Raw genomic sequence first — 13,906 nt, 5'->3', positions numbered from 1 at the left:
TTCTAATGAGCTGAGTATTACCTTTGCAAGGATAGAAAAATAAAATAAATTCATAATATTCTTGTGTGGTTTGCCCCTGGGGTGGATTACCATAATGGGGGGATATTTGAGCCTTTCCCCAAGTCATTAAAAATCCTCCAGCGAGCAGCTCCTTGTCCTCTCCAGGGAGTGGGGGGAAAGGATCTTTAATCATAATAATCTTGGGGGGAGAAATCTCGGAAATAAGACATCTGCTTCTGTGCCTTGTTGTTTTGCAGAATAGCAATGATTGCCTTAGCAGCTTCTATTGCCATATGTATACAATAAGTAAATGAACATAAAATTGAATGAACGCATAAAAGAAGGATAAACCCACCCAGCTTAACAAACCCACTCTCTCACCTGCTGTGCCCCGAAACATGAAAGAAAGAATCACGGGATCATAAGGATTAATAAAATAACAGTCTCTGTTAACAATATTGACAGGAGGTATAAGGATAATTTGTCTGATGTGGGACCAACAGCTTAACTAACTGCTTAATTCTTTTTTTTTAAAGGGTAATTCATTCATTTATTGTTTAAAGATTGCAAAACAACATCTGAATTTTTGTAGCACAATTTAAATGTTTTACTTTTTTTGATAAAGCAGAGTATAATAGCAAAAACAATTAGTTTCCAGTAATATCTATATCTCTATTCAGAATTAAGTCTTCCACAGACATGTAACCTGGAAACAAAAGCCTGTTACAATAAGCAAAGCTTCAACGGAGTGGCTACTTTTCGGGCCAGGGAAAGGTTCATCCCTATAGGAGGATGATGTGCTATGTAAAATGGCTGCAAGGTCACAGCCTTGAGGGCGTTGGAAGTCTAGTATCCTATTCCACATTAAGTAGTTCGGGGAACTTCAAACGTCCGTTCATCTGCAACCAAGCTGGCAACCTTTAACTGATATTTCAAGCAGGTAAGAAATAAATGAAAAGAAATCCCTACATTGATGTTCCTTGATTTACACTGTTAAATGGTTCATTAACATGTAATTCTGGCTAAGAATTACATTTGACACTCCTTGCTCAGATTTTGGTTAACAGTACAAATCTTTCAGAAATTCATGTTTTTATTAATCAATAATTTGTCAGCTAGGATACGTTCAGCCATCAGCTGCAACTTCAAAATAGGTGCACTGCCTCAGCGCTTTGGAAAGACATAATCTAAAACACTAATAGCAGACAAAATATCTGTTACTAGACAGCATATGTGCAGTACAGCAAGACAAAAACATATTCATATGTGCCACGGACCAGCCTCAGAAAGAGTATTTCACCGCCCAGGGTCAGAAGGGACGGGGTAAGGAACTGAAGTAGCACCGTCGAATGGGGTCAGAAGGACCAAGACAACTGATGGTTGCAAGGCAAGTTTTATTATGCTACAGTTGCAGATTATATAGACTAGAAAAGGGAAGGTTGCCAGACGGTGGTTTACATTATCTAATGACTGTCTCGGCTCAAGGTTAACTTCCCTGGGAGAAAACCCATAAACCCAGAATCATCCAAAATAACCTGCACGTGCAGGGTGGAGACAGATTGGCTTGTCTCATTTTACATTCTTTCTGATTTCTGGGCCCTGGTGATTTATCTCCCATGGAATGGAACAAGGAGGGGAACAAGTAGGGACGGTCCCTTCGAGCAGCGGCGGCATGCCTGGCATGTCTGTAGCCTGCTCTCAAGGCTGACTGCTTCCCACAGGTCCCCCTTTTTTATTTTTTAATTTTTGCTGCAAAATAATTCCATGAAGCTTAGTGCCGAGAGTAGTATACTGTTGCATGAGGATATGAAACAGACATGAGAAGATTATTATCAATAATAGGCAAATTATCGCCAGGGTAATAAATCCTGACAACCCTCTAGTAATCCACGACTAAGGGTTTAACCACTTTAAATGATCCAGTAAAGTTTGAATTACATCTTCTGGTGAAATATCATCAAGATGTGCATTTTGTATATCCTGAATTTCAGCATTTAATTTCTTAAGATCAAGACTAATATTATTATCTGACCAAACACTCAGCAGATGCATTTTTACTTTTTCCCATTCCCAAATACAGTCATTGTACTTGTAAGGAATAACACAAATCCACGTATACTTTGCATGACAAGCTAAACGCATCCTCAATTTTAATGCTGCCATCTGATCTCCAATCCTCAAAATTGCGTTTTTAAATTCATCTAACTTGTTATTCATCTGTAAATCTATGTGACTTTGTAAAGATTAAGCAAGACTGGTATTTTGAGATAATTGATTAGCAAAGTGAGCATGATTAATACTCTGTGAAAGAGCAAGACGGGCAGTAGCCGCGGTAGCAGACAGAGCAGCCAAGGCAAGTAAACTTACTATTAGCCACCCAATAAAGCGTCTCCTTCTCTGCAAGGCTTTGGAGAGTTCCACCCATGTCTGTACTCCAGTATCTTCATACCAAGGTTCTCTCAGATGTACAGGCACCATAACATATAGGGGTTGCCTTAGTATAAGCACAGATTGTGTTCCTGCAGAAGGGAACATACAACTGCTAAAAATACAATGAACACAGCTAATATTATATCCTCCTTTGGAAGAATTACCAATGTTAATAGAACCAATCAAAAGTGTATATGGAGGAGCAACACAAGTTATAACAGGTGTATTGGAATAAGTTAGAGCTAGTTTCCATATATCCCAGTTCTTTTGAAATGTGATAAACCTATCTATGATGGGAATAGAAGAGATAAGAATTGACCCCTTGGTATGATCTGTAGTACACCATATTTGGTTATTATTCCAAGATGCATTGCAACATTCAAAATTGGATCCAGCAAAGTTAATGGTCATAAAAGGAGGAAATTGAATTTTTGATTTTCTGTTAAGAATAGTAACCTTATGTCCAACTATAAGTAGCCCTTGTCCTCCAAGTAAATGCTTCATACAGAAATAATTTCCTGAATCTTCACCTGGAACCTTGGCTATAGTAATAGCGGAATCCCAAAGTGGTGAGGCATATGAGATTCGACCTCTAATATTAATAGCTTGCCCATTTTTATACCAAATGATGGTATCCTTAAGATCCTCTCGTCGGCTGGTAGCCGGGCCTGTAAGAGTAATGTTGGTTCCTGTAAAATGAAGGTTCATGAAAGCAAAACAGTGTAATAAATGAGTGATAACATGTTTAGTAGCTTCTCGGGTCTGTGCTGTAGCACAGAGGAAACCAGAATAAGTATCAATAGTGACATGAACAAATTGTAATTTCCCAAAAGACGGGATATGAGTAACATCCATTTGCCATAAATGACTAGGTAATAATCCACGAGGATTAACACCATAATGTGGAACAGGAAGGTGAGGTAAGCACTGTGGGCATTGCTTAACAATTTGTCGGGCGGCTTCACGAGTAAGGGAAAATTCTTTGCGTAACGTAGCCGCCGACTGATGGTGTAAAGCATGCGATTGCTGTGCTGCTTGTGAAGCAGTTTGATCATAACTTACCATAATATGAGGGTGTCCAGGACATGGACCATGAGTATCAACAGTATGAAGATAATGAATGCAATACCTTAGCCATTCTTGACAGCATGACGAACGGAAAGGAGGAGGACGGTAATTTGGGATATGTCCTGCTTTAGGGAAAAGAGATTGAGGAGGAAGAGTAACTTTAACTTTATTTTTGGGAGGAAAACGCACAGGATAAAGATCACGTTTAGATCGAGTTAAAACATCTGCAGCCGCAGTAAGTTTAGACAATGGACCAGGCAAGTTAGAATGAGCACGGATATGCAGAGCTGCAACACGACCATCGTGGGAACGAATAAGCTGTTGAAGCAAACGAAAAGAGGATGATAATTCAGGGTCATTAGTATGTCCTCTGGTCGCAGTCTCCAGAAGAAATAATAAGCTGATAAGATATTTACTATCAGAAAACAAATTAAAAGATATAGAAGGCAAATGTTTAAAAGCCATAATGACAGCATACAGTTCAACACGTTGAGCTGAAGTCAAGGAAGTTTGTTTAATGAGTTTGGTTCCGTCGTCAATGATTACAGTAGCCACTCCTGAAGAAGAACCGTCTGTAAAAACCAAAGGTACATGAGGAATAGGCTGTTGCCTAATTATAGAAGGAAAGATATAACAGTTAACTTTGTCGAATTGGATCAATTTATCAGCAGGGTAATGGCATTCCAAGGCACCTGAAAATCCTGCAAGAGCAAGACCCCATTCATTACTATGTTGAAAAAGCCAATTTTGTTGACTAACTGAATAAGGGATAATAATTTGAGAAGTTTCTATACCCAGAAGTTGTAAGCATCTAGTTCTACCTTGCATTATTAGCTTACTAATAAGTTCAAAATAAGGGTTAATAACCTTAGAGGATGTAGTTTTCATATGAATCCATTCAATAATTCCAACAGTTTGCCATAAGATGGCAGTAGGCACATGAGGTGTTGGACAAGCAATTAAAGAAATTGGCAGGTGAGTATGCATTCGAGTTAATTGTGCAGAGCTGATAGCTCTATTAACTATTTGTAAAGCTTGAAGTGCTTCTGGAGTCATAGAGCGTGAAGTAGAAGGATCTGAGTCACCTTTAAGAATATCAAACAAAGGCTCTAATTGAGCAGTAGTAAGTTTTAAGGAAGGCCTTGGCCAATTAATATCTCCAAGTAATTTTTGAAAATCCTTTAATGTTTTTAAATTATCAACTCGAATTTGCAGCTTTTGAGGCCTAATGGTAGTGTTATCAATATATTTTCCCAAATAGAAAAATGGAGATTGTCTTTGAATTTTTTCTGAGGCAATGACCAAGCCAAATGATTGTAAGGATTGTTGTAAAAATTGAAAAGCAGTCTCTAATAAAGAAATATTATCAGTGGCTAAAGGTATATCATCCATATAATGTATGAGATATAACGTTGGAAACCTTTTTCTCACAGGAGTTAAGGCCTGAGCCACATATTTCTGGCATAATGTAGGACTATTTGCCATGCCCTGAGGCAATACTTTCCATTGAAATCTCCTCAGGGGTTCCTTAAAATTTAAGGAAGGCAAGCTAAAAGCAAAATGTTTTCTATCTTCAGGAAACAAAGGAATAGTGAAAAAAACAATCTTTTAAATCTATAACTAAAAGCTGATAATTGTGTGGTATGGCTGTTGGAGAGGGTAGGCCTGCTTGAAGAGCTCCCATTATTAGCATAGTTTTATTAACAGCTCTTAGATCCTGTAATAACCTATATTTTCCAGATTTTTTCTTGGTAATAAAAATAGGAGTATTCCAAGGACTATTGGAAATTTCTAAATGCCCTAATTGTTCCAGTACTAATTGTTCTGCAGCTTCTAATTTCTCCTTTGTGAGGGGCCATTGGTCCACCCATACAGGGTCATCACTCAGCCAAGTAATTGGATCAGCAGTGAGTGGAGGAGAATCCAAGGCCCCTAAGAAAAACCCAAACCTTGTCTATCATTTTTTATTTTCACATCAATAGGATAGACAGTTCCTTGTTGATTTGTTCCCAGCCCTTTTGTGGGAAGAAATCCTTGATCCAACATCATATTAGAGACTTGAGAATTTGGACTATAAAGTAATACTCCCATTTCTTTTAATATATCTCGGCCCCAGAGGTTTAAAGGCAGCCTAGGCAAAACATAAGGCTGGAAGTATCCTGAATGGCCCTCACTATCTTGCCATAATAATAACTGACTACTTTGCATAGGAGAAGAACTCTGTCCTATTCCTTGAAGTTCTGTAATAGTAGGACTAACGGGCCAACGTTTATGCCAGTGAATCTGTGTCATAACAGAGGCATCAACTCCAGTGTCTAACAAACCTGAAAAACCCTTTCCATTAATGGTTCATTTCATTTCTGGACGTTCTTTCCCTATCTTCTGAATCCAGTAGGCAGCATTAGATGATCCAAAAGCCTTTGTGTCTCTCTTTTGATGCTGTAAAATTTGTCCATGAGGTACAAAGGGCAAAAGTAGCAATTGTGCAATTTTATTCCCAGGAGAAATCATTATTATATTTTTAATAGTTTGTGCCATGATTTTTATTTCTCCTTCGTAGTCAGAATCTATGACTCCTGGCATAACAGTTAAACCCTTCATGGTGACACTACTTCTTCCCAATAATAGTCCCATCAAACCCTTGGGTAAAGGTCCATAGATGCCCGTAGAGAAGGCCCGAGGACCCATTTCAGGAGTTAATACATATCGGGCGGAGGTACTGTGGTCCAGTCCTGCGCTTCCTGCTGTTTCTCTGGAGAGCAAAGATATTGTATGTTTTGGTTTTTGGTTAATGTCTGATTGATAGTTTGAGGAGGATACACAGACATTGCCCCTATTATCTGTTGGGGCCGGGGAAGGCCCCGGGAGGAGTTTCCCGACAGTGGTGTTCCATCCTTGTGGGACACTGAGCGACAATCTCGTGCCCAACGTTTTCCCCTATTGCATTTAGGGCATAAACCAGGGATTTTCTGACCATCTGGAGGGTTTTGAGTAGGGAAGGAAGGACCAGGGTTACAATGAAAAGATCTACATTCTCCAGCAAAATGACCTGCCTTTGCGCATTTAAAACTAGTCTTTGTTCTCTTTGGATTGTTTTTAAACCCCACTTTAGTTAATGCTGCAGCCATAGCAGCACCCTGTATATAAGCAGGCCCAATGTCTGCACAAAGGCGAATATAATCCTCCAATGTTCCCCGTTTTCTCCAAGGTCGAATCGCAGCCTGACATTCATTATTAGCGTTTTCAAAAGCAAGTTGCTTAACTACAATTGTACCAGTGAGTCCATCCACAATGAGTATCCCCACCGGCTGTAACAATCTATCTACAAAATCAGCATATGGTTCATCAGGTCCCTGTCTAATTTTTGAAAGATGCTCAGTTTTGTGTGTAGAAGATAATTTCCTCCAGGCTTGTAATGCCAAATGATTTATTTGAGGATAAGCAACAAAGGGATAAGTTAATCGATCTTGTAAAGAAATAGATTGTCCTTCCCCAATCAGCATATGATAATCAACTGGAATATCATGGGTAGCATTCTTTTCTCCTTGTTCAGCAGCCCATTCATAAAAATCAAACTTCCATATTAAATAATCTCCACCATTTAAACAAGCTCGTGCAATAGACTGCCAATCAGCAGGGGGAAGAGCTTCTCCTGTAATAGTGTCAACCATAGCAGTAGTAAAAGGAGCAGTGGGCCCATATTGAGCACAAGCAGATTTTAAATCTTTCAAAATTTTAAAAGGAAGAGCCTGATGCTCCCTAATAGCCTGTTGAGGATTATTAGGATCAGGTCTTTCCGTGACAGGACAACAGAAAATAGGATCTTCTCCTCGTTTTATTGCTGCTTGTACAGCACGTTGCAAGGGACTGAGCATTTTTACAGATGGAGAATTTTGAGGAAGACAGTCCTTACTAATTTGCAGCTTTTTCACTGACTTATCTATTATAGCCATTAGAAAATCATCCTCAGGATATTTCTCCCTTTTATGTTTAAAAGCCTCATCTGTTAAGTCAAAATGTTCCTCTTCATCTGAAATATTTAAATTAATTAGCTCTTTCGGTTTAGGAAGTGGCGACACAGTAGCTGACAATACAGTCTTTTCTTCTGTCAGAGGCTTATGTTTTTCTGACTTTACATTCAAATCAACACTATCATGAGAAGAACCTAAACATATTTTTATCAGATTCCACAAACTAAATGTAACAACGGCAGTATGACTAGGCCCTCGAGACTCATAATAATTTTTTAAATCTTCTCCAACTTTCTGCCAGATTTCTATGTCACAGAGCCGCCATCAGGAAACCAGGGAGATACATCATGGATATACTGCAAAAATTCAGTCAACTGTGAGTAGAAACTTTATTACCCCGAGCTTTAAGCATCAAAAGTAAAACCGGAGCAAATAATTCACGCTCCTTGGAGCCCTTTTGCCCCATCTTATTTTACTTCTGACTGTTGCCTTATGCCTCTATTAGTTTCACTTTTACTCGTGTCCACACATATTTTGCATAAGGGTTCTCTTACCTGCACTTTCTTTTTCTTTTCATTGGCTTCACGCTTCAGCTCCCTGTTCGGGCGCCACTTGCCGCGGACCAGCCTCAGAAAGAGGATTTCACCGCCCAGGGTCAGAAGGGACGGGGTAAGGAACTGAAGTAGCACCGTCGAATGGGGTCAGAAGGACCAAGACAACTGATGGTTGCAAGGCAAGTTTTATTATGCTACAGTTGCAGATTATATAGACTAGAAAAGGGAAGGTTGCCAGACGGTGGTTTACATTATCTAATGACTGTCTCGGCTCAAGGTTAACTTCCCTGGGAGAAAACCCATAAACCCAGAATCATCCAAAATAACCTGCACGTGCAGGGTGGAGACAGATTGGCTTGTCTCATTTTACATTCTTTCTGATTTCTGGGCCCTGGTGATTTATCTCCCATGGAATGGAACAAGGAGGGGAACAAGTAGGGACAGTCCCTTCGAGCAGCGGCGGCATGCCTGGCATGTCCGTAGCCTGCTCTCAAGGCTGACTGCTTCCCACACATATGTTGGCTCGTTTAAGCCTCAAGCCCTCGATTCTTTGTTGAAATACAATAATCTCATTCCTGTGGTTTTCAATACCAAAAACTCAACCTCCAGGAGGGCTAAAGTCTAATTTGTACTCCAAACCAAGTAGCAGTGCAGTTCGCTACTACTGAGGCTGAATCCATAAAGACTTCAAGACCACGACCAGAAGACAAGTTATTATATATAATACCCTAGAAGGCCTGAAACATAATTATCATATACATAGCTGGTCCTTCAGAGCTTTTTACCTATAACATGTTTTTTGATGAAAGTTATTTAATGTACTGGAGATAACTGTGACTTACTGATCAAATATTTGAATACTTATACTTACCTGGGATTTCATTTCTGCTGAAAGAAAAAGGAAGAACAGGACTCACCTAAAAAAAAAACAAACTTTAGAAATGAAAGTAAAAATCTTATCACACACTCTCACTTTTGGAAGCAGCATAGAGGGGCAGTCAACGGTAAAACACTGGTGAAATAGGTCAAAACTCTAGGCCAAAAATCCATTATTATTATCGTCAGTGACAGTACCACAACTGTGCCCTTCATAATTAATAAGAACTCCTAAGAATCTTCATTTGGCACCAGATGATGTGTTGAAGAGAAACACTCTGGGAGGTTTTGAATCACACTTGGTATTTTGTTAGCCACGTTACAGGAGAATTTTTAAAGTGGGGGGAAGGGAAGAAGGAAACGGACCAGAAAAAGAATTGAGGCCATCATCTACAAACCAACAAAGCACTGAGAGTTCCAAACGTTATGTCAGACACTAAAGGGACTGATATAGGCTCAAGTGGTTTATAAAACCTATAAAAAGACTACACCAGCAAAGTCCCCATTTATCTGTAGAGTTCAGAAACTAAAACAAGGAATATTTTAGCTTAAAACCTTATCTCAAGAGAATCATATACACTTCACATGAATAAAAATACCTGAAACCAAACATTTTTAAAAGCTCCAATACCCAAAATATAAAGAAAAAAATTAATTCAGAAGACTCAATCAATCCATGATAATCACAAAACGGCTGGGCAATCTCTATCTCCCTTGCACACTAACCATCCATCCCCCTGGAAGACCAAGGGAGATCAGACCTTCCAGACTTACCTTCCACACTTACCTTCCAGACCTTCCAGACACCTGGCTGCTGCAAAATTCGATGGAGACTCCTTGTGGAACAGCAGTTTCGCATCTCTTGGGTCTCTCCCTATCGTGATCATGCAGGAAGCAAGTCTGGCTGTGCTATTTCTTATCATTGTCTGTCACCCATCTGCACCATGATATTGAAAAAGTAGTTCCCTTTCCCACAGAAGGTTGAGGCTCAGCTACAGGGGTAATTCTCCTGGGCACACAGTCATTATTTAGGCCGACTCAGCGACTTCAACAGGCTTAATCATGTGATCAGGTTTGTTGCCAGCTGCATAATGCTCCCACATCTGTAGATAGAGCCGCTCTAGTTCCATTGTGTATTGTTTGGTGTTGAACAGAGGGCTAGATGTTCTCTGCTTCCAGACTTTGCCACGAATTTTCTTCAGGTAATCGAGATCAGTTCCCAGTTTCACAGCTATCTCTTCATATTCTTGCCTAGTTTTAGCAATCAGCTCAAGACAGCCTAAACAAGTGAGCTGGGAACCTGCAACTCGGGAAGCAAGAGTCTCTCCTGGCATAGTCACCATGGGGGTCCCTGCCCAAAGGACATCCATCCCTGTGGTGTGGCCATTACAGAGTGGAGTGTCCAAGCAGACATCAGCCAGCTGGCCTCTCCGAACATGTTCCTCTTTAGGAGCAACAGGTGAAAAAATGATACGGCTCGGGGGAAGGCCCATATTTTGTGCGTACTGTTGAATATTAGCTTCTCCTGCTGCTGGAAAACGCAACAGCCACAGTACACTATTGGGAACACGCTTCAGAATATTTGCCCACATCTGCAAAGTAGATGGGTCAATTTTGTATAACTGATTAAAGTTACAGTACACAATGGCATCTTCCGGTAACCCGTACTGAGAACGTGTGGTTACAATAATGGTACGGGGAACCTCCTCTCCAGTGGCAGCCTTATTGTTGATCAGGGTAGTTGCCAGTCCATTGCTAATACTGAATCCATTCATTGTAATCTGAATTTGTCCTCTGTTAATCATTTCAATAACTGCTTCTGCAACAGTATTCATAGGAATGACAGGCATATTAAGAGCTGTATTACTGCTGTCTGCGTTGTCTTCTCCATCAGGACATTTCATCTTGACTATTTGCACATCTGATAGACTATCAAGAAATGCTTGGAGGTCGATGCCATTCAGCACAATCCGATTGTCATAAAGGTGCCCATTGGACTTGAAATCGATGATGGCTTTTTTCTTCAGGTGAGGGAACATATTAGCATGATCACCAATAAAGAACGTATGGGGCATATAAGCCAGTTTCTCAGAATACTGCTCAGCAACTTCAGCAGGTGACGTTTCCTGATCAGTGATGATATAATCCATGAAAAGCGTGCCACTAGTCCCAGGGTACCCCAGCCACATTGCCTGAATAGGAGCTGGCCTGAGAGCAAAGAGTTCATTTCGAGCACCCCTGGTATAACCATTCATATTTACAAGGATGTGTATACCATCTTGATGGATGCGATCAGCTGCTTTCCCATTGCATGGAATCTGAGAAAGATCAGTGAAATGATTGGCTTCTGCCATCACCTTCGCTCGGAAGTTTGTGCCATCATGTGGGCTCAGGGCATAACAGAATATCTCAAATTTATCAGGATTGTGCATGCCTGGAATAGACTGCATAAGGTGAGAAGTAGGATGATTCCCAAAGTCAGAACTCACGTATCCTACACGCAGTCGACCATCACTGAGCTTCAAGTCTTTTGGATGTTCATACGGTGGTTTATGAAGGACACTTATATTAGCCAAGCAGAGGTTCCCATGCCTCTCAGCAATAGCCTTCCTGAAGCCATGAGGAAGAGGATAGAGCATACTATGATGAGGCTGCACAGAAGGCAACCTATTCTTCTCCAACTGGTCAGCCACAATGCTGACCAACTTCTTCATTCGCTCATCATAGTCTGTCCAATCACAGACAACCTGCAGGCAATGAGCCAAATTACAATAAGCGTCAGGAAAATCAGGTTGAAGCTTCAGAACAGTGCGATAAGAAGCAATTGCTTCTGGAATATTCCCTGAATCCTGGTGAATGGAAGCCAGATTGCTGTGGGCATCCGCAAATGCAGGGTTGATCTGAACGGCACGAGTATAACACTGCAAGGCTCCCTGAACATCCTGCATCTCCCATAGAGTGTTTCCCATATTACAGTACGCATCAGCAAAGGTAGGACTGATTCGAATAGCCTCCGTATAATGCATCAGAGCTTCGTGCAGTTTTCCCTGCTGCTTCAATACACTTGCTAAATTTGAATGGGCATCAGCAAAGTCTGGGCAGAGCTCTAATGCTTTACGATACAAGCGAACTGCCTCTTCACTGTTTCCCTGTTCTCCTTTGATATTGGCTAGGTTATTCAGAGAGTCTGCATGGGTGGGACACAGCCGGAGAGCTGTATGATAACAATCTTCTGCTTCAGCAACACTGCCTTTCTCTTTGAGAGCGTTGGCTAGGTTGCAGTAAGCATCAGGGAAGTGTGGTTGCAATTCAATAGCTCGCCTGTAGGTGTCTATTGCCAGATCCATCAGGCCTTGCTCATAGTATACACAAGCCAGGTTGCCATGTACCACTGCATGATTTGGACTCAAGCTTAGGGCACGAAGGTAAGCTGCCACAGCTCTGTCAAAAATCCGTGCCTCATTGAAGACATTTCCTAAATTGATATAAGCATCCAGAAAACTGGGGTCAAGGGTGACAGCCTTTTCAAAGTGATGAATTGCAAGCCAAATCTCCCCTTGTGCATTGAAAACACAGCCAAGATTACTCCAAGCTACTGCAAAGTTCGGTTGCATCTCAATTGCTTTCAAATAACATGCCTTGGCTTCTTCTAAGCCACCCAGGGCTTTGAGCAGGTTCCCCAGGTCACTGCGAACATAGTACAAATAAGGATTATACTGAAGAGCAGAGACGTAAGCTTGTACTGCCCCTTCCATGTCGCCTGCTGCTACCAAAGCGGCTGCCAGGTTAATATAACCATCGATGAAATCTGGTTTGAGACGCAATGCATGCCGGTAATGCTCAGTTGCTTCCTGCAACTGCCCTCTTTCCTTGTACACATTCCCCAAATTCGAATAGGCTTCTGCCAGAAGAGGGTTCTGTTTAATTGCCAGAGTACTAAAGTGGGCAGATCTGTCCAGCCTTCGACACTGGAAGTGTATAGATGAAAGTAATAAAAGTACACCAGTATTGCCTGGCTCTTGTCTCCAGAGCTGCATGCAGTGTCTCTCAGCTGTCTCAAAATCTCCTGCCTGATATTCTCGATGTGCCAGCTCAGCTAACCCTTGGAAGGAAAGCATACGTTTCGTTGGTTCTGTGCTGTCGGCCACGTTGCCCACGGAAGACGCCATCTGGAGCTTCTGGAGAGAGTGAAAAAAGGGGGTAATGGAGTCCCGCTGCCGCCACTACTGGCAAGAATGTTTCTAGTGGTAGCAAACACGAGCGCAGCAGCCGTACCACTGCTTTGGCACGCTTAAGCGGCGGCAACAGTTACAGGCACCGAACCTTAGGAACTATGGTTGGCCATCTACCTCTCATGCTCTTGAAATCTTAATTCTTAACCCTGCCCTCTTCCACCATTTTTCTCCTAATCAGGGAATAAAAATTACCTATCCATTTGCCTTAGAAGAAACCAAAAGTCAGTAGGCCAAACACTTTTTAAAATATTGTTTTCTGTCCAGTTGGAAATGAAATACATGATTGACTTTTCTTCATCATTCGTATAGTCAACGTGGAAAACATTAGGGCCGTGAATTTCAATACAGTAAGATGAGAAAATTTTAAATTGGCCTTCCCAAACCACTAATAAGTAACCGATGTTGTATAGAATGCTAAAATCTTAGAGACTGAGTTTGATATTTTAAAAGTTCTGCAAACATTTGCTAATTTCTCCTCATCAAATTTCTCATGCCTCAAACCTGAGTATTACTTTTTAAAAGATAAATTTATTTATTTTTATTTATTTATTTTTATCTTGGCTGCGTTGGGTCTTCAGTGCTGCGTGCAGGCTTTCTCCAGTTGCGGCGAGCGGGGGCTACTCTTTGTTGCGGTGCCCGGGCTTCTCATCACAATAGCTTCTATTGTTGTTCCACAACTCTATGGGTTCCTTTTTAGGTCCTACGAAGAACCCTAGAAATTAGTTCATGTCATTATAGGTTTTTGCAAAATTGTCAAAAGTGAGATATTTTA

At 41.0% G+C, this 13,906-nt stretch overlaps 1 protein-coding gene across 1 annotated transcript; it reads right to left on the bottom strand.

Annotated features, from left to right (window-relative positions):
• Window positions 1-9,927: 9,927 nt before the first annotated feature.
• On the bottom strand, window positions 9,928-13,068 carry LOC307048540 (UDP-N-acetylglucosamine--peptide N-acetylglucosaminyltransferase 110 kDa subunit-like; the record flags this gene model as incomplete). The annotated part of the gene is made up of 1 exon (XM_079697648.1): window positions 9,928-13,068. One exon carries the CDS (start codon window positions 13,066-13,068, stop codon window positions 9,928-9,930), a length of 3,141 nt encoding a protein of 1,046 aa, XP_079553774.1.
• Between the last annotated feature and the right edge of the window lie 838 nt (window positions 13,069-13,906).

Source organism: Hyperoodon ampullatus (genome assembly GCF_949752795.1).
Source record: "Hyperoodon ampullatus genome assembly, chromosome: 2".
Classification (NCBI taxonomy): domain Eukaryota; kingdom Metazoa; phylum Chordata; class Mammalia; order Artiodactyla; family Ziphiidae; genus Hyperoodon; species Hyperoodon ampullatus.
This window is presented reverse-complemented; position numbering and strand designations above follow the sequence as displayed.